The 21710-nt window shown below is 31.0% G+C and overlaps 2 protein-coding genes and 1 pseudogene across 2 annotated transcripts; 2 read left to right on the top strand and 1 right to left on the bottom strand.

The window, feature by feature from the left end:
• Window positions 1-1586: 1586 nt before the first annotated feature.
• On the bottom strand, window positions 1587-3502 carry LOC109815769 (uncharacterized; annotated as a pseudogene).
• Window positions 3503-5338: 1836 nt separating this feature from the next.
• LOC109815754 (methyltransferase) lies at window positions 5339-9817 on the top strand. Its single transcript, XM_083067829.1, has 9 exons — window positions 5339-5535; window positions 5632-5732; window positions 6031-6132; window positions 7463-7567; window positions 7706-7810; window positions 8063-8201; window positions 8949-9064; window positions 9155-9211; window positions 9420-9817. The coding sequence occupies exons 1-9, from the start codon at window positions 5403-5405 to the stop codon at window positions 9492-9494; spliced, it is 933 nt and encodes a 310-aa protein (XP_082923955.1). The 5' UTR covers window positions 5339-5402; the 3' UTR covers window positions 9495-9817.
• Window positions 9818-15839: 6022 nt separating this feature from the next.
• Window positions 15840-17661, top strand: CLE25 (CLAVATA3/ESR-RELATED 25). Its single transcript, XM_020380552.3, has 2 exons — window positions 15840-16292; window positions 17389-17661. Exons 1-2 carry the CDS (start codon window positions 16033-16035, stop codon window positions 17426-17428), a joined length of 300 nt encoding a protein of 99 aa, XP_020236141.1. The 5' UTR covers window positions 15840-16032; the 3' UTR covers window positions 17429-17661.
• The last annotated feature ends 4049 nt before the right edge of the window (window positions 17662-21710 follow it).

Raw genomic sequence — 21710 nt, 5'->3', positions numbered from 1 at the left:
CTACGGGTGGTCATTCTGGCTACTATAGGACATATAGAAGATTGGCTGAAAATGTTTATTGGTGTGGCATGAAGAAGAGAGTTCAAGATTTTGTTAAAGAGTGTGACATTTGCCAACGACAGAAATACCAAGCTCAATGTCCATCTGGGTTACTGCAACCATTAGATATCCCAGAACAAATTTGGGAAGATGTAAGCATTGATTTTATTACTGCTCTCCCTAAGTCCAAGGGACTTGATACCATACTAGTTGTGGTGGATCGACTCTCTAAATATGCTCATTTTCTTTCCCTTCGACATCCATTTACAGCTAAAACAGTGGCTGATTTGTTTGTGAAGGAAGTGGTAAAATTGCATGGGATTCCCAAGTCTATAGTCAGTGACAGGGATCCCCTTTTTCTAAGTCATTTTTGGACTCAATTATTCAAATCCCAAGGCACCAAGCTTAGGATGAGTTCTTCTTATCATCCAGAAACTGATGGCCAAACAGAGATTATTAACAAGTGTTTGGAAACTTATCTCAGGTGTTTTTGCTCTGAACAGCCCAAGACTTGGGTCAATTGGTTGCACTGGGCAGAATGGTGGTATAACACCACTTTTCATGTCACGACAGGGGTCAGTCCTTTTCAAGCAGTATATGGCAGGAAACCTCCTACATTGGTGCAGTATGTTACGGGTGAAACCAAAGTAGAATCAGTTGAGAAGGAGCTTATTGATAGGGATGAGGCACTTAGACAGTTACGGTATCATCTACAGCGAGCTCAAGGACATATCAAGAAGTATGCAGATAGGAAAAGGAGTCATCACTCCTATGAAGTGGGAGATTGGGTTTTTCTCAAGCTAAGACCACACAAACAACAAAGTTTGGCACAAAGAATTAATCCTAAATTGGCTGCTCGGTTCTATGGGCCTTACCAAATTGAGAAGAAGATAGGGGCGGTAGCATATCAGTTAAAGCTTCCTTCACATTCCAAAATTCATCCCATTTTTCATATTTCTCAACTCAAGAAAGCTGTTGGCAACTACCAAGAGGCCGTGGACTTACCTGCAGGTTTGGAAGCGGAAGTGTTTGAGAACATTACACCTGAGCAGATTTTGGCAGTTCAACAAAGACAGAAGAATGGGGTTCTTGTTCCATACTGGTTGGTCAAGTGGTGTGGGAAACCTGTTGAGGAGGCAACTTGGGAAGAAGCATTTACTATTACCAATCAATTTCCTGATGTACGCCTTGAGGATAAGGCTATTGTTGAAGGAGAGGGCAATGTCAGGCCCCATAAAATAGCTAGCCCAGTCCAACTCAGCCATGGGCCATGGGTATGGAAGACATATAATAGGAGAAATAAAAAATATTAGTAGAAGGGGTAAAAGGGGAATTTATGCAAGGAGGGAACGTGGAGTTAGTTACGTTTTGGGTGGATTCTCATTTTAGAGGGAGGAGGAAAGAGAAGGGGACAGTTTTTGGGTATTCCGTTAGTAGTGGGTCAGGAGCTATGCTCTGTGGGTATTGCAAATTCTATCTCTGTAATACATTTCGTTTTCAATAATACAGTATCTTTCAATTTTATTTCTTGGTCTCTGACAGTGTACCTAGAAAACATCTCACTTAGTTTTAGTCTTACAATATGCCTCTAGCAATCATTTCTCGGAGAAGTTTTTCAGCCTTGTCATTCTCATCCTTCTGAAAGAGAGCACGGATAATTATTTCAAAAGTTATAGCATTAGGAATGCAACCATTATCTTCCATTTTTGACCACAAGGCCAATGCTTCATCAAGCAAGCCCTCATTACAAAGCCCATTGATCATAACATTGTATACAGGGACATCTAGATAGCCTTTAATCAAAAGTTCTTGAAAAACTTGTTTTGCATTCTTAAGTCTACCCCCTTTGCATAGTCCATTGATAAGTATTGTGTACGTGTACAAATTTGGACGAATTCTCTGGTCATTCATTTTCTTTAATAACCCAAGTGCCTTGTCAAGATGATGGTTTTTGCATAAACCGTCTATTAAGGAGTTATAAGTGATTATATCAATTGGTTGACCTCTATCACGCATCTCATCAATAAGATCCCAAACATAAGATATTCTCCCCGATTTGCACAAACCATCAATAAGAGAATTGTAAGTCACTGTATCAGGAACCATATTTCTCTCATGCATTTCCTTAATGAGATTCATGGCTTCATCCATCCTTCCAATCTTACATAATCCATTAATCATGATATTATAGCTGTAAACATCAGGGGTCATTCCCATTTGAGCCAAAGTGTTGAATACATATTTTACATTCTTCACTTTGTTCATAAGGCAATACCCTTCCTTACACAATGCATCAACCAATATATTATAGGTATAAGAGTTCGGGTTGACCCTTTTCAATACCATTTCATCTAAAAAAACCACGCGCTTCTTTCAGTCTCTCCTTGATGCAAAAGCCATAGATCAGACTATTATAAGTGACAATACTAGGACAAATTCCCTTGACGACCATTTCAGAATACAAATCACAAGCCTCATCCAGAAGTTTATCTTTACACAAACCATCAATGATCGTGTTGTACATTACCACATCAGGCTTAGCCGACCGCCCTTCGATCTTTCTCAGCAACCGGATGGCAGCCCTTGATTCTCCTATCTTACACAACCCATTGATCAAGGTCCCATAACTAACTTGGCTCATGAGAAATCCTTGTGCCACCACCTTGTCATGAAAGTGCAGGGCTTTCTTGACCTGCCCCTTGAGACAAAGCCCTTTCATGAGTGTGTTCAAGGTTATGGTATTAGGCTGGTAACCCAATTTGAGAATTTTGCTCAATACAGAGAAAGCCAGGGTCATTTGACCCATGTGGCTGAAACAGTTGATGAGGATGCTCAAGGAAACAAGGCCAGGCTCAATACCCTTGAGCTCCATTTGTTTGGAAAGTGAAATTACAATAGGGTACTGCTTCATCCTTGCGAGGATTCCTAAAATTTTGCAAAATTGGGTGGTGGGTGGAATGGGATCCATGTGGAGCATGTTATTGAATTGGGAAATAGCATCATGAACATTGTCAAGTAATGGGGGATGAGAGTGGAAGCAACGAAGGGAAGTAAGGTTTAAAGCATTAAAATTGGGAATGGAGAGATATAGAGAGTACCTTGAAGTTCTTGAGAATGATAACATTGTTGTGTGTGTTTGGTTGGTTTGTGTGAGAGAGATGAGATTCAGATTCAAAGTTTGTTTTGCTGTGACCTCAGCTTCAGCGTAGCAGCTAGTAACGATGGAGGGTATAACAGCATCTCCAATTGGGTATGTGTGCGATTTGAGTTTTCTACCTTCACCATTTTGACTGTATTAGGAGACAGAACATTCATATTATGTGAGTTTGAATTCTTAAAATATGAAGCTGAGTAGTTGAATGATTTTTTTAAAGATACTCTAACAGCATAATTAGATTAGAACGGATTTGACAGTTGAATGTCATAAAATTTAGATAAACTTATTTTTAGATAAACTTATTTTTGATTTTTTAAATTTAAAATTGATTTTTTTAGTTTATATAATTTTAAAAATAAAATTTAATTTTTATAGTCAAATTTTATTAAAAAATTTATCAAACATAAATTTACATATTGATGTCTTTATTAATAAAAATATTATATTAAATTTAGTTGATGATAAATTATTATTGAATAAAATATGTTATTAATAATTTAAGAAATTAAAAATATATTTAATTTTAAAATAAAACATAATAAAATAATATCTGAAAAAACACGTCCGGTCTAAACATTTAATAAATTAAATTTTATAATACAATGCACATGTTAAATTGTTATTAAATATAATTAAAATTTATAATAAAATATATATAAAAATATATATTATATTTAATATATAAGTTATATATAAAATTTGTATGAATAAATGTTTTTAAATATATAATTTTTATTTCAAATTTGTGATAAATAATTTTTATTGTAACACAAGTTATTTTTATTTGTTAATGATTTTATTTAAAAAATATTGAAATTTAATTTATAAATAATTATAATAAATAAAAATAAATTAAGTAAAAAATTTAAAATATCTTGAAAACCTTTCATCAAAAGTAAATCTCTAAAAACATTCTTGCAAAAGAAATTTGTTAATGTTTAATATATAAGAATTGATTATTTTAAAAATTATATTTATTATTTTTAGTTGATTGATAACTCAACTTTTTTATATAAATAATTTTTAACATTTTTTCTAGATTGATTTAATCAGAAATTCATCAACGTATAATTTTTTAAGAATAGTATCACACAAAGAATTGTTTTTTTTTATATATTTATATTATATATATATATATATATATATATATATATATATATATTAAATAGACATCCTTTAGTTATATAAATGAGTAATTTCTCAAAAATTGAAATACTAAAATTTAATTAAGAGACTAACTTCTCCTTATAAATAAATATAGATTAAAAATTAATTTAAGTATGATTTTAGTTCGTATAAAATAAACGATTTTGGGTCTTATAAATTTTTCCTTTATTTTTTATCATTTACAATTTTAAAAAATTATTTTTAATTCCTTTTGTTATGTAATTATTTTTTAAATACTTTTTTTTATTGAAAAATCAAGTGATAGTATCAATTATTTTCTATAAATATTAATGATAATATATTAATGTGTGATATCTATAAAAAAAAATTATAAGTCTTTGAAATAAATTTTATTTATATATGTTAAAATCATTATTAGGAACTAGAATTAATTATTTTACATTTTAGATAGATAAAAGTAATATATATATATATATATATATATATATTATGAGAATTAAAATTAAAATTTATTTATTTTATAAGGATAAAATATTTTAGAAAGATAAAAAATAATGTTTATAAATTTTTTAAGAATGAAAAATAAAGAAAATTTTTATAAAGACAAAATCAAAATTCAAATTCACTTATTTTATAAAAATTAAAAATATATTTAATTATTAAGAATTAAATCTTTATTGTAGGTGACAAAAGTTATCTAATGATTCAACTTATCATTTATTATTTTGGAATAAGCGATCTTTTTTATTATGCTAAGTAGTAAGTACTTAAAAATTAAAAATAAATCAAGAGTTATAACTCTCAAACTAAAAGTCTATAACTTAAGGTACTTGTTTTATTTAATTAAGTACCATAATTTGATTTGTAATATGGAATCGCTAACTATTGTATTATTTTATATTTATAAGACCAACTCGATAAAAACGAATTATATACACTTATTTTTAATAAATAAATAATTTTTCTTTAAAAAAAAAAAACAACTACTGTGATGCTCATAGTTCCCTGAAACAAATTGTGATGTCTCAGTAACACTTATCAACTGAAACAATCTCTGTTTCCTTCTCTGACTCGTACAATGTCAGTGTTATCGCCTCAAACACTCTCGCCACTTCTTCTAAACACCAAGACAGATTTTGGGTCTCCACTTCCTCTTCTCACCTTCTCCTCCACACCCACTAACCGCTCCTCCCTCTTCATCTCTTTCAACAGTAACTTCATTTTTCCCACTTCACCCTAAGAAATTTTTTTTTCATTTTTCATTGTCTAACATGTTTGGAATCTCGTGTTTCTTCCAAATTTTGCAGATTCCGGAAATGGGTTGGCCAGTGAAGACAAAAAAATCTTGCTTGAGAAGTATGGCTACGATGTCGATGCTGACGAGTACTTTTCTCAGTCATCTCCTAAGGTTCCATACGCCTCAAAATATGTGTCATATCATGTTGAATAACCACCAATTTCGTCCTCGAAATTATCACCTTTTTCCTCTTAAGTGGTCTTTAAAGTAATAAATTGTTTAAGCAATCTTTGAAGTATTGAAAATTCATCACTTTTATTATTATTATTATTATTATTTTAAGGGCTACTTGGGAGTTGGGAGAGAGGATAAAAGGTTAAGGATGAAATTGGTTTCGGGTTTAGTGAAAATGTGTTTTGTGAATTTTAGTGTTTTCCTTTTTTATTTTCTTATGAATGCAACTGTTTAGTCCAAGAGGAGAAAGGAGCAGCTAAAGAAAAGGGGAGGGAAGCAAGTGCAGGACCCACCAGAGGACCCTAAGCCTCCTCGTACTACCCATAAGTTGCTTCAGGTATTCTCATTTTAGGACTTGGTCCTTTAAAGGGCTAATGGATGAGGAAAATACTGGGTGATTATTTTGGTATGTTCATAGATAGATTGCTAATATGAGGTTGTTTGTGAACAAAATTATGGAAGTGATGCATTCCAAGTAAAGTTTACCTACACTTTAGAAGACTTTATTTAATCCCCATATTCTTGCTTTGTTTGCTTTCCTATATAATTTTGTATGGCTGTATCCTATGTGTATGATGAATTTACAACAATCCAAAAGGTCTTAAGATGACAGAGATGTTTGGGATTTTATCACTTTTGTGTTATGGTACACTCCCCTCCCTTGTATACGGGGTTCATATTTTCCGAGCACAACAGTTGGTCATTCTCAATTCTTGAAGAGTAAGAATGGGGACAGGCTTATGGGGTATGCTAATATGACTCTGCCATATTTGATTATTAACTCTCCTAAAATCTTAAGCTGGTAATGGATGAATGATATTTGGTCATTTATTGGATGGAGATGAAAGTGATGACTGGTGAAACTGATTCTGATAATGATTTCATGGATGCACTCTTGGACTATTTATCTTAGGAACTCAGCTAATACATCTACCTCCTTCAATTTGTGGAATATAGGATGGAATCACTTTGTATAACAATAATAATTATAAATCTTACCATTTGGTCCACTTCCCTAACAACAGAAAAGAAACTTGGCACTTTTTCATCACACAATATCTAAAAAATGGTAAGGTAATTTTATTCCATTTCTTTCCATTCTGAACTCCATCTCATTACCCCCGTCACTGCCTAGATCTGTTAATCTCTTTCTGATAGTTACATTTTAGGGCTGCCACATCTATTTTGGTTTAATACTAATCTTTGGAGCATGCTATCAACTTACTAAGCTTTAACAGTTGAACATTTTACTGTTTCATTTTGCTTTAGAAGTTATGCTTAAGTATTGAACTCATGGCGAATTTATGTAACATAGTCAATATTTAACGGTTATCTCTTTTTCTGATGTTAATGCCTTTCTTTAGTTAGTCATGTGCTTTTTAGTGCCTCTTCCTCTAGACATTAGACCTTGGTTTACTTATTTTAAATAATAGCGAAATTAGTATTTAAAAGTGATGAAAGTAACCTTGGCTTTTATAGTTCTATTTCTAATGACTGAGCCTGGTTGGGTAACTTCAAAACCAAGGAGAGGGTGACTAAAATTGAGTCCTACAGTAACTGTGGGTGTTTGGATCACTTTCGGGTGGGTAGAATTTATTCTGGGAGAACTGCAAGTTTTATCTTTTCTATTGGTAGAAATGATTTTGGTCTTGGGTGACCCTGCATAGGTTCTCGGAGGAACAGCTAGAAGAGTGAAGCTACTCTCACCAAAGGGCATGGATGTACGCCCCATGATGGAAGTGGTCAAAGGTGCAGCCTTTGATATATTACAGGTACCAATTTCATGTTTTATCTCCTCTGTAGCACACTTGTTTGCTAATTAATTTTTGATATTGGTTTCATCTAGTCTGTACAATTTCCTTGCTGCAACTTTCATGTTTATACTAATAATTTTATTTTTCAATACCAAGGCAGCTGGTGGCTGTCCTGCAGCGCTGAGACCTGGTCGATGGTTAGACTTGTACAGTGGTACAGGTTCTGTTGGAATTGAGGCACTTAGCCGAGGATGTTCTGAGGTATTAATGTTTTCAGTGACAACTGACAAGTTTACATTCACTATATCCTATGGATGTGAGTTATGCAAAAATTTTGATCACTTGTCAGATTATCTGACCTATCTGCCAAGTGACAGAATCAGCCTTCAGTTAAGAAATGGAATTAACAGATTTCAAGAAGATGCAAAAAAGGATTTTCAATAACTTTTTTCTAAATGTTCCTGAATATAATGCTATTTTGTCCTGAAGTCTCTTCTTTATATGATTAATCAGGTCCATTTTGTTGAGATGGATCCTTGGGTTGTATCAGATGTTTTACGTCCAAACTTAGAGGAAACTGGATTCCTTGATGCTTCGGTCATACATACTGTTCGTGTGGAAAAATTCTTTGACCGTGCAGAACAATTCGTAGGCATGTTTATCTTCTCTCTTTAAATTCCCTTTTATGCATATCTACGTTGCATCATAATCAACTGCGATTAGGGTTATGCAAAATTATTAGGTTACAAAATGATGTATAACACAGATCCACACGCAAAATTTCTTGAATTTAGTTTGGATGCACTTCCGGTATAAAGGTTTTTTACACCGTTATTAAATTATGAATTGTCTTGTATGATAAGGTTATTGACTTTTACACTTACCAGTTAGCATCATAATCAACTTGGAGTAGGGTTATGCAAAATTATTGGGTTACAAAATGATTTATAACACAGACCCTTACAAACAAACAAAAAAACTTGAATTTAATTAGAATTCACTTCCAGTATAATTTTATTTTTTTTACATTGTTATCTAATTATGGATTCTCATGTGTGATAAAATTATTAACTTTTGAAATAATTACGTTAAAAGTTGTATTTAAGATGATTTCTAGTTGGTTGGCAATCTATAATTCTTTACGCAAACAGTGTATCAAAATAAAATTCAAATGCTTTTATGGCTTGAAATTTGAAATGTTTGATGTAAAAAGTATTGCTTGTACAAGGATTTACCAGAAAAGTTTTTGAAGCTAAATTTACTTTTGTTTCTTCATTATGTAACTACTGTTTAGAATCTCATTTAAGGGAGTGCAATAAATATTTCCACTGACAACTGCCAAAGTGAGGCTGCTAATAATAAAATTAGCATGTTGTAAATTTAAATTGTTTACATGCAGGAAACAATGGCCCATTTGATTACATTAGTGTCACCCCTCCATATACACAAGTTGACTATCGGGTGCTGATGAGGCAAATATCAGAGTCATCCTTGATTGGAGAGAACACATTTATTGTATGTAATAGTTTCTTACATTCTCATTATTCTTGGTCCTAACTGTCTTCTTACCAAGTTTATATTGATCTGTCATGTTCTGTGATCTAGGTAGTTGAGTATCCTTTAAAAACTGGCATGCTGGATTCTTGTGGAAGCCTTGTGAAGGTAATTCAAGTAACCAATAGTACTGTGTCTGCATAACAAATAATATGTTGCACCATGTATGCACTAATTGTCAACCAGTATTTTTTCTTGAAATTCTCATAGCCTGATGGGGGGTGCAGGACCTACATTTATGAATTTATGTTATACATGTGGATTTTAATGATATGCCCACCAAATTGAGCTGTCTAGTGGTGGTTTGAAACTACAGGTAACCGACAGACGGTTTGGACGGACGCTCTTGGCAATTTATGGACCAACATGGTCCCAGAAGAAGAGGAGATGACACATTCAAATTACCACAGTTGCAGTAAAGGCTGAGAAACATGCTGGTGCAATTTTTTATCTGTTACAAGGGTCAACAGGGTTTAGTTTCTGAAACCTATCTCACTTCTTCAGAAGCTGTTATACAGAGTCTAGTGTTGGTCCCTGCGACAGGTCACCACATGTTATGTGATGTCTTGTGGTGAATTATGAAACCTTGGATTCTTTTCATATAAGATGAGAACCTCCTCTGCTGATAATTGATTTATTAAATGTATATTAAGGTTTCATTATGGTTGGTCATAGTTGAAGTGAATTGTGATAGTAAAGGAACTTTATCTATAATATTAGGAGTGTGAATCTTGAAATCATCACTCTAATCATTCTAAGAAGGGCTTCACCTAACTACTGCACAGAAAGAGATAAAGGAAGCATGAAGGTGAATTAATTGAAAGAGGGAGAGTTTAAAGAGAGTTAAAGAGAGAAATTTTTCAGAGGAAGGGATCAGGTAAAGAGCTTTGACATTATGTTTTTTGTTCGTGGTTTTTTTTGGGTGATATTATACCTTTTATTGATACTTAGTTGATTTCATCACAACCACAACTCAAATCCCATGTTTTCATACTAAAGATCTATAATTCACGTTTTTGGTATTCAAATTTTAATGCACGTTATGGGATGAAAATAAGAGATTAATGATATATGTAGCTAATGGCTATGTTCAAATTGAGTTTGATCTTGTTTGAATAAACTTTTTTGTAATTATTGATTGGAAAAAGAAAACATGAAAATAAATTGGATTAAGTTACTTCAATAAAATCAATCTTTCGAAGAAGTTAAATGAAATAGCTTCAGTGTGAAAGTTAATTTTAATTTATAGGATTTTTTTTTTCTACAAGTGTTTACAAAGAAGGATATTATATAAGGGTCTTCTAAGATGTGGTTTAGAACTTAATTTATCTTTATATACTATACAACATAGTAACGACAAAACCAAACAATATGATGTATTTCTATGCTAGACGAAAGGCTGCGTCAAACCATGTAAACACCACAATTAGATATTCCTTTTATAGGTGGGACCTGAGATGTTAGAATCACTTTGCACCAAAAAACGTGATTCAGCTATGGTGTTGGATTGTTGTGGATTGATTCAGAAAATAAAATACATTTTATGTGATCGATACTAATAAGTATTTTATGATCGATAGATGTTTCGACTAACACCAATATAAATTATATGATCAAAATATATGTATCTACTAAATATATAATTAGTATTTTTTTTTATTATTATTAATTTCAAGTTAAGTTGAGTTGAGTTTGAACTTATCAATTTATTATTCAATATTATAATTAGATAAGTGAGAATATATCTAACACAAATGACGTTATTTATTCATGTTAGTCTCAAATTACGTTAGAATTGATTATATATATATGTAGAAACTACAAATATTTGCTTCTCTCAGACATGGATCCAAATTGACATGACATAGTTCTAAACACATATTTAACCGATGATGTTTACAAACCTGTTGTAAATTAGAATATTATTTTTTTTTGTAATATAAAGTTTATGTAAAACAAATTTTAGGATTCAAAGAACTTTTATAAAGATAATTACATTTATTCTTTAATAAAAAATTTACATTGACAACAAAATTTAAACTCAAATTTGTGAGATATGAGGTTGATTTTTACCAACTAAATAATCTTAAGACACATTTGAATGAAAATGCCACTTATCCTATCCAAACACGAACCATTCAAAACATGGTTGCTTTTTTAAGGTCTTTGGGGAATCGAGGGAAGATCTATTAATAGAAAACATGTGAGCTTGATTAAGATCTTGAACCAAAAGATAAAACAGAAACAAGAAATGTATCTCGTGATCGTGATGACGTGGTTTAAACAAGAGTTGTAAAGTATTTCTCATCCACTGTCGATCCAATTCATTGAATTTAGACTTACATTTCAAGGTTGAAAGTGCATTCATTTGTTCTACCCAATGCAATGACAAATCCAAAAGCTGCTCACCAGAATCAATATGAGTTACACTATATCAACAATAAAAATATTTGTCTCTCGTCACTTCAAAAAATATTTATTAATGATAGAAATATATAAACAAAAATTATATTCTACAAGTTATTATAGAATTTTTTTATATATGTAATGACATTTTTCAATCAAATTTACACCAATTCTTTTTAAAGCAAGTATAAAAAGAGTGATTTATTTTACTTAATAACTAATTGCGTGTACGTTAAATTTAATTATTTAATCATTAAATTAAAAGTTATTATGTATCAACTATACTGAAACAATAATTACTCTTGCCATAAATATATCATTTTATTTTATCTTTGTATTTAAATTATATATAGCAAATATGAAGGAAAAAAAGACGGTATGTTACATTATTTTCATGATTTCATACATAAAATATTTGGGAGTAATGAAAAAACAATAAAACCGAAATAACATTTTTGTAATTAGGATTGATGACAAAAAGTGAACATATGTAACATTTTTTTAACAATTTAATTCAAATCTATTGACCGTTTAATTTTTTATTATCATTTAGTCATAAATTATTGTACATAATAATAATATTATTTTTATAATAACTACTCTTAAAGTCTTATTTAGAATTGAGTTTTAATTGGTTCACAATATAATTTTTTGTATGTAGTAATATATAAGATTAAACTTTTTTTATGTAAACCAACTATATTTTAGTATGTAATATATTGTCTCTAGTAGTAGTATGTCTTTTTAGCTTTATTCTACTTGATGCATATACAATACTTCAAACCCATGAAAAAAAGAGGTATCCCCAACTTCCCAAGTTTTGAATCCTTGTTTTCAGGGATTCTCCGGAGTTAATATATAAAAAGAAGAGTAACCCCATTTTGGTCCAGGATGTCCAATGACAAAATCATGATGTGTGCATGTTTTAAGAATTAAATATGATTCATGTTTTGAAAATCTTTTGAAGATCAAATAGTGAGTTATTCTGAAAAGAATTTTAAATCAATTCATACGTTTTAAAAAATAAACAATAAATAGTAACAAACTGCATTGGATTTAATTAAGCGCGGAACACATCTTAAAAATTATGTTCAACAAAACTATAATAATAGAGTACTACATGATATATTAATTTATTTATAAAAATATAATTTTTTTAATGTAGTAGGAGCTTTCTATATTGGGTGTTTTAGACATTTTATATTGGACTTAGACATAACATAATCCATATATTCTATGAAATAAGTTAACACATGACATAAAAGATATACTTTTTATGTTAGGTGGTTAACGTATGTCATAATACGAATATTAAATATAATATTTTAATCACATTAACATCAACATTCTATGGCAGGTATAAATACATGTCATACAATAACCTATCATAAAAAAGGTACATTTTTTTAATATTCTTTTCCTTTTTTGAATTTTTCAAAATCTGAACAAAAAATACATTTAAAACAGTTTAATATAGTATATTATTGTCTAGTTCAATACAAACCTATATAAAATACAATATCTATCATTTAAAATTAAAACAATGTATAAAATAAACTAGCTAATAATTAAAGAGAGTTAACAACAAAACTAAAGTTAACAATTAATTGTTATTAATCAATTACTCCAATACAAGTCCCATAACCACTCAAAACTAGTCCTAAATAACCACTAAATTACATCCAAAAGCCCCACAAAATCAGAAGCTCTTTTCAATCCAGCAGCCCCCAAACTACCTACAAATAAGCACATCAAAACAACCCCAACTAAACTCAACCCAAAAGTCCCAAAAAGTAGCATTGGATTCATTGACACATTTTATCGATCCATTTATGTGCATACAACATAAACACAACAATTTTAACCATAATAGCCCACAAAACATTAAATTAAACTTAATAAACCAAACAAATCAAGCAAACATATAACAAACAACCAAAATGAAGGACAAGTAAAGATTCGAATGCTAGAGCACGAAGGAGAACTGAACCAGTAACACCTCGAAGCTCACTAGACTTCCTCAGAGGAGTTTAAGTAGCTATGGGGTGAAAATGTCATCATAGAAAGCATAACACTTCATCTTTGTTCATCGCACTTGGAAGGAGAAGAATAAAATAGTGTAACTTGGACTCTACTTCGTGTTTTGGCCTAATAAAATAATACTCTACGTCAAATGTTTCGTCATGCAATATAAAAAGATACATCTATGTCGAGTAATACTACATTCCACATAGAATGTATTATGAAAAGTTAAATGTTAATTCATCCTAGCTAGGGATGGCAACGGGGCGGGACGGGTACATGTTTCATGATACTTGTTCTTGTCCTCGCAAGTTAAATTCATCCTCATCCCCGTCCCCATCTCATCGGGTATAGATTTTCATCCTCATCCCCGTCTCTGTCGGGTATCGGGTATACCCGTACCCATACCCGTACCCGTCAATTTTTTTATTTTTTATTTTTTGTAAAAAAAATGATATTTTTAAATTATTTTTTTATTATATTATAATTATAATTAGGTTATTTTTTATCTCATATTATAATAAATAATCACACATAAAAAAATATTAAAATTTTTTAATATAATTAAATTGAAAGTGAATATTAAATTAAAAATGAAAACGGGGTCGGGTACGGGTACGGGTACGGGGCGGGTAAGTACATACCTGTACCCGTACCTGTACCTGGTCAAACCGGGTATTCCCCGTCAAAATCGGGACGGGTTCGGGTATTACCCGCGGGTACGGGTATATTTATCATCCCTAATCCTACCATATTCTATGTTAAATGTGGTGTCATCCAACATAAAATATTCTTTTTATTTTACACTAGACATAGAAAAATTGACAAATATTACTTTGTTATCGCATCATATTTTATATCGTGTGGATTACATCGAGATAGAATTTTTATCATAATCTTTATTTTGCACTAGTGTATGATATATTAATTTACTTATAAAAATATAATATATATTATTTTAATTTTAAGATGCTCTGAATTTCACTTCAATGATATTTAAACTTTTAGCAACTTGATGACTCAGATAAATATGTGCTCCTATGTATCATAATGCCCTCAAGGGAAAGCAGGCCATCGCATCATTGTTTTAATATTTTGAAACTTTCATTGAAATTATAAAAGGCACTTGAACTATATTGCTGCTTCTTATATAATTCTTTTTAGCCAAGATATGTTTATTTATTTGTTGCTGCTTATGTTATTTTTGTTCCTTACATTACATTACTCGCTCAAGTGATATGTACTTGACATAAGTTTTCAATTTCATTCTTTCAAAGTACAAATCGAGTGAGAGTTAGAGAGATCATAATGAAATCCCCTTTTCCTAGTTGCATGAAAATGCACAAACCCAGCAAAAGAGAGTTCAAGTGGACACTTTTCTTAAACATAAAGAGGCTCAAATAACTAACTTTTCTGATTCATTGGCCTTTTATGTTTGTCCATGCTCTCTTCACCCTTTCTCCCAATTCCCCTTTCCCATTTTATATTTTTCTCTCTCCCTCCCCACACACAAAACACACGAGTAAATTATTAGCACTCCCATAGTATCAATTCATAGGTTATATTAGTTTAATTTCGATACGCTAGCATAAATGATTTCACTTTAGTATAAAGGTTTTTACTTTACAAAGTAAATCTGTTAGCAATTATCATAAATATGATTTTTAATATAATTACTACAAAAACTTAACAATCTTATTATACATAACAATTTGTAATTGTTCACTTAAAAAAACACATGTGATTGAATGAAAGCTTAAAACATTTCCTTTATATTTTTAGATACTTTATTTTCAATTCTATTACTAATTACCATTAATATAAGAGAATGGACAAATCTAGGATACAATCATACAATATCTATATTGGTTGCTATTTTATCAAAATTAGAGTTGTATATAAGAACTCTTTTAAGCACTCCAACATTAGAGTTGTTCAAATTAAGGTAAAACTCCAGTCTGTTTAGAAAATAGTACTGTATATAAGTTTCATACTAAGAAAATTTGGTATTCAGAAAAATCTAAAAATCCTGGTACAGTTGTTTATTGGACCAGTAGTTGAGAGAGTTTGAACATACTAAGAAAGAGAAAAGGAGGGAAGAGAGAGTTCTCCATAACAACACCAAAAACTTTAAATTTTCGAAGATACCATAGAATTTGTACCAACTTAATTTCTTTTTCTTGTTGTGTTTATCTATAAAAAAGGTACATATGAGGTGTCATAATTTTAATATATGAGTATTGAAAATGTTGTGCAACCCCCCAATAGAGAACAGTTTCTGTTGTCTGCCTTTAAATAGAGTCCACTCTCTCTAAGCCCGCCAAGTTAGGAATCAGATAGTCCTTTTCTTTTCTTCTCTCTCTCTCTCTGTACTTCTTATATCATCTTTGTGTGATCAATGCCACAATGTCGCTGAAACACTCTCACACCTTTGCCTTCACTTGCCAGCCACTGCCAAAGGGTGCAAAGTCACACTCATAATAAGAGGGGTGAGTGAAGATATGGGTGTTGGTGGTGTTGTTAGTTTTAGAAGGTTGCTTGTTGGAGCCTTGGTATCTTTAGGAGTCATATGGTTTATGTTTCTTGCAATCTCAGTGAACCGTCAAACCAAAAGGACAGTGCTAGTTCCAATGAATGCTATCTCCAAGCATTTGAAGTTGGTTGGCATGCAGAGACATGGCCTGCATCTGCATTCAAATTCTGGACTCATCATTGTGAGCAAGAGAAGAGTGCCTAATGGTCCTGATCCTATACACAACAGGTACACACATTTACCACATACTTTATGGTGATGTATTTGTTCAAATGATTTTAATGGCTTGTACTTAATCACAATAAACAAAGGAACTGTGGTTGGTTAAGTGTTTTGGTACAGGATCACGCACTAGGATAATTCAGAGATCTAACTCTTGTTAATGCAAATAAATAACGGTGTGTTTGGTTTCATATTTTTCCTAAGCAAGGTGCATTTAATCAGAAGCAACTATTTGTTACTTTTACGTTCATTATCATAATTTGAATGAAATTGAAGTAAAATGTGTGTATTCAACATATTTCCAAACACATGCATGCTTGTGTGTTTGAAGATGTATTAAATACGAATGTTCTACTTCAATTTCACATCAAATAGCAAAAATGTATACAAAAGTAACAAATAGTTGTTTTTATTAAATGCACATCATCGGGAAAAAGAAAAATGTGAAACCAAACACACTCTAATTTATTTGCACAAAGACAAATTCACTACAAGAAGCAAAATTTTTGTTTCATTTTGAATTTGGTTTTATGGCTAATATGCTAGCAACCATGTTTTCATATGTTAAAAAAGGTTAAATCAAGAATAGGCAATGTTGAACTCCATTTCATTCTATTCATTACATTAGGCATAGCTAGCCTTGTAGAAATTCTTTTGGCACTTAGCTAAAGGGTCACACTTGATAATTTTTCACTCTTTATCAAAAGCTTCTTTAACTAACAATCTTTCTCTTATTTTCATGAGAAACCAAAAAAAGACATTGGGTGAAGAACTGTACCACTTTAGTTATTGGGGGGAAAAATAATTCGGTGGCTCCTTTTCCTTTCTATGGAAAGCTTGATTAATTTATTGGACGATCATGAACTACTTTTAGCCTCATTTGAATTTAACAATCCAATTCATGTCTTATTTCAAAGTGGAGTTTTGCTTCCTATTGATGTTAAGTACTCTATATATTTGAGGACCCTTTATGATGATTATCACACTATTTTCCGTACCATGGAATTTCATTTCATTTCTATTCACATCGTGTAGCTCAACTCTTTCTCTCTCTCTAATTTTCTGAATATCTTTGTGTAATGTTTATGAATGAATTATTCAGGAGAGCAGTGAAAACTAAACGGCCACCTACACAAGCTTGAGCATTGTGAAGTTCCACAGCTAGCTGGAGGAAAAATCATAGAAGAATTTTTGCTATTCTCTTGTGGAAGAATTCAGGGTGTGTTTTATAAGACAATGTTGTTACATAGTATTGCAAGTGTTTTGAAAGTGTGATCCTTAATGTTCTTTTTGTTTTTTCCCCCTTTGAAATGTACCTTTGATGGTGATGTAAATCAAGGCCTTAGGAAATGAAGTAACCAAATTTTGGATGCAATTTAATCATGTCCTTAAATTCTTGAAGTAAAAAAAAAATAGTGCAATTTATTGCTATAGGAATGCATGAGTGAGTGAAATACTCTGTTTTTCATCATCATTCTTATCCTAAAATTACACGTGAGAAACTTGAGAAAGACTACACTTTTGAAAGCTACATACACAGTATACTATTTACTTTTTCCCTACTCAAATCTAGAGAGAGGGAGAGAGATTTATGGATAGGAATATATTATGAGAAAAAAACAAGACAAGCCCTTCCAAATGAGAAAAAAAAAAGGGCTAGTCTCCATGCATCATATTATTAGGCCTTAATTTTTTAGTAATTTTGGGAATTCCTTTTATGGTGGCACCCTCTTTTAAGTGCCTAGTGTTCAACAAACCACTTTCCTTAATTTAAAGTTTATACAACTAAACAATTCCTTTTCATTTCCATTTTCTCTTCATCACTATCAAAAAAACAATATGGGTTTTCTTTGCCCTGCCATGTGGACCTATAGATATGCCACTTAGCCACTAGTTAAGAAGACAAAATGAATATACAAATTATAAACATAAAACATAAAACATTCATCATAACTGCTTGCTCAATTATAGGTCTCAAATAGACTATGAATAGTCTCAAATGAAGGAAGGGTCCTACTTTCATATTTTTCTTGTGCTTTAATAATAAGATTTTTTTAATGTATGAAGTATTCACAGATGACTAATCTCTTTCAATGAACTTAACTTATTATTTGTAATAGTTTTTCTTTTCTGTCATATCTGTTTTATACACTGAGCATAGATTTAGAATCTTACTTAAAAGATCGAGTTTACAATTGCTTAAATTAACGATTCATTGGTATAAAATTTTGTTAGTTAAACCACATCTTGGGCAAATCCAAAAGAAATGATTATTATAGGTGAATGAATTAAGGAGATGTTGGAAATTCCACTAAAGCCAAATCAGCAAAGGAGAAATCCCTGGTTGCTGCTTTTTCTTTATCTTTGCTTTTTCTTTCTGGTCTGATTTTCTATAGATTCGAGAAGGATGTGACTTGGTCCAAAGTGAGTGAGATTCAAATTATGAATCTGTTTCATTTTTCATCCATTGCATGGGAGACAGATTCTCACCCCTGCCAGTGTTTGTTTCTCTTTTGTGAATATATTGGCAGATGCAAAACCAGGTGAGTCTGCTGAATTGGATCACAAAGTGTCCTACATGTCCATGTTTACAATTATCAAAAGTATGTGGATCTCTAAAGAGGGTCCCACACCCTGGTTTGTCTACTTACTATTTAGCCCAACTTTGGACCGAGGCTACATTGCACTTCAAATATTATATTTACATTTATATTATTATAGTGAGGATAACATATTCACATTCTCACTTTAATTATAATTATATTACTTACATAATTTTAAAAATATTATATTTTGTAATTCCTCCTATTATATATTGAATTCGTTGATGATTATTTTTAATATTTTTTTCTTTATATTATATATATATATATATGTATATATATATTTTTGTTAAACTACCCTTAGTCTCGATTTCTAAGCAATGTGGGACTTTTAGGCATACCAGAACAAGTTTCCCAGTCGATGCTAAGGGGTGAGAGTGGCCTAGGTCCTCCTTCTAGCGCCAAATGTTCCTACTGTAAGTTCGCTATCATCATCAAGGTCACCGCATCTGAGGTATTGTCTGCTTTGGCACTCGTTAGGCCGTCACAGTTTTATCTTTTAAAAGGGGTCTCGGTGAGTTAAGGAGAAAGGGTGTTTATAAACTACCCTTAGCTTCGACTCCTAAGCGAGGTGAGACTTCTAGACACACTGGAATGGAATATATATGTTAATAATTATTAATTTTTATTTTTTTAAAATAATTACTTTTCGTTAACTTATGATTTTGGACCTGTCACTAAATTTGAAAATTATGTTGAAATATCAAATAATATGATTTCACATTAATAAATTAATTATGACTCTAGAATTAATTTTAAATAGAAACAACTTTAAATAGTTTTTTACGAATAAAAAAATTATAATAAATTTTGTTGTTAATTTTTAAAGTAAATACAACTAAGTATATAGTATTAAGGTAGACATAAATTGAATTTAAAATATATTTTGATTCTCCTCGACTTTACTTAGATTGGAATGGTTCAATTAATTTTGTTTTTCCGTCCAACCTGAACCAATTCGATCCAATCATAATTAATTTAGATTAGATTTATTCATTGAATTTATTCATAAAATAAAAACAAATAAAAAAAATTAAATCACGCTAAACAACTTGTAAAAATGTATTTGAATGTCATAAAACAAAAAAACAATTAATATTATAAACATGTTCATCAACATTATAAAGTACTAAAAATATTTAAATTACAAAACTTAAAAAGTAATAAACATCTTTAAATTAAAATTTTAAATTTGTCAAACATCACAATCTACTAAAGTATCATATTTCATCTTCAATATTATAATTTCAACAAAATGCTTTTAAGTGTTACAATCAACATGATGGGGTTATTTTATGGTATTCGTCTAAGAAAATATTTTATAAGAGTTATTTTTATAAGATGAGCATAATCTAATTTTATTCATGAGATCTTTATTTATAAAGAAAATTTGTTATACAAAATCAAATATTGATATTATTTTATTCTAAAAACAAGGAAACAAATCCTAAAATAATCAAAATAGATTAAATCTATATATTTTAAATATAAATAATTTTTTTATCAAAAACTAATTTATTCTCCTAACGATATTTAGGCATATTGCCAACACTCCTCTTGATTGAATATCTTTATCACCTAATTTAAATTTGAATTTCAAAATCTGTCTTTTCTCTTTTTGATCGATTTCTTCTTTTTGTAATTTTTGTTGCAATCCTTCCTGTGTGGGACAACTTTAACATTTGTCTCGAACTTCTCTTTTGAAGGTGGTTTTTCATCATCTTCATTCTCCTCTAGATCATCAAACTTCTTTTGAAGACATGCATCTTTGTGCTCTTCACTTGTATCTTCACTTATAATTGGCTCCTCCTTCTCCAAATTTAAAGCAAAACTCTTGCCTTTCATATGAACATTGAACACTTCTTTGTTGTTTACATACTTAATCACACAATTATTATCTTCAAATAACACTTTATATCCTTTTTCCAACAACTGAGCAACACTCAACAAATTTTGATTAATATCTGGAACGTATAAAACATCATATATTAATTTCAAACCTGAATGACATTTAATAACAAATGTTCCTTTGCCTTTTACTATAAGGTGTGCTCCATTCCCCATTTGAACTTTAGAGATATTAATTTTGTTGAGTTCTTTGAAGAGTTCTTAGTCATAAGTCATATGATTTGTACCACTATCAATAATCCAAGCTTTTGAGGGTTATTTGGTCATAAAGCATGACATTGAAAGTAGTTGTTTTTCTTTCTCTTCTTGTTGATCTTCAACAATATTGGCTTCTTCTTGTTGTTCATGAGATTTTCATACATAATTTAGGTGCCCTAATTGTCTGCACTTGTTACATTTTGAATCAGGTATCCACCAATGTCTCTGTTATGGATGATTAGTCTTTTTGCAATAAGGACATGGTAGAAAAATTTGAGTGCTATTATTTTGACTGTTCTCTAGGAACAATTCCTTCTTCTTGTTTTTGCCACCATTGTTGTTCTTCCATTTGGCTAAATATACACCATCCAAAGATCCTTCTTCTCTCATACTCCTCCTTTGTTTTAATGCTTACAATGCATGTAACACCTCTACCAAAGTGATCTTACTCAGATCCTTTGTATTCTCCAAGGCCACTATTGAAGCTTCATATCTTTCAGGTATAGTTACTAGAATTTTTTCAACAATTCTAGAATCAAGAAATTGTGTTCTTAGTAACCGTACCTTATTAGTAATGCCAAACAATTTGTCCGAGTATTGTTTAATTGTCTCAGTCTTCTTCATTCTTTGTATCTCAAATTCTCTCATTAAATTTAATACTTGCATGCTATGAATCGTTTCATCTCCAGCATATTCTTCCTTTAGATAATCCCAA

This window comes from Cajanus cajan, chromosome 2 (assembly GCF_000230855.2).
Source record: "Cajanus cajan strain Asha chromosome 2, NIPB_CcT2T_4, whole genome shotgun sequence".
Classification (NCBI taxonomy): Eukaryota; Viridiplantae; Streptophyta; class Magnoliopsida; order Fabales; family Fabaceae; genus Cajanus; species Cajanus cajan.
The sequence above is the reverse complement of the archived record's forward strand: the minus strand, read 5'-3'. Positions and strand labels throughout refer to the sequence as shown.

What these genes read in the sequence shown, in the direction of transcription:
- LOC109815754 (XM_083067829.1), top strand. Translation starts at nt 5,403, where the DNA reads ATGTCAGTGTTATCGCCTCAAACACTCTCGCCACTTCTTCTAAACACC. An exon ending in CCTCTTCATCTCTTTCAACA is followed by an intron (nt 5,536 to 5,631) that starts GTAACTTCATTT and finishes CAAATTTTGCAG; the next exon opens with ATTCCGGAAATGGGTTGGCC. An exon ending in CCGTGCAGAACAATTCGTAG is followed by an intron (nt 8,202 to 8,948) that starts GCATGTTTATCT and finishes GTTTACATGCAG; the next exon opens with GAAACAATGGCCCATTTGAT.
- CLE25 (XM_020380552.3), top strand. Translation starts at nt 16,033, where the DNA reads ATGGGTGTTGGTGGTGTTGTTAGTTTTAGAAGGTTGCTTGTTGGAGCC. An exon ending in CCTGATCCTATACACAACAG is followed by an intron (nt 16,293 to 17,388) that starts GTACACACATTT and finishes TGAATTATTCAG; the next exon opens with GAGAGCAGTGAAAACTAAAC.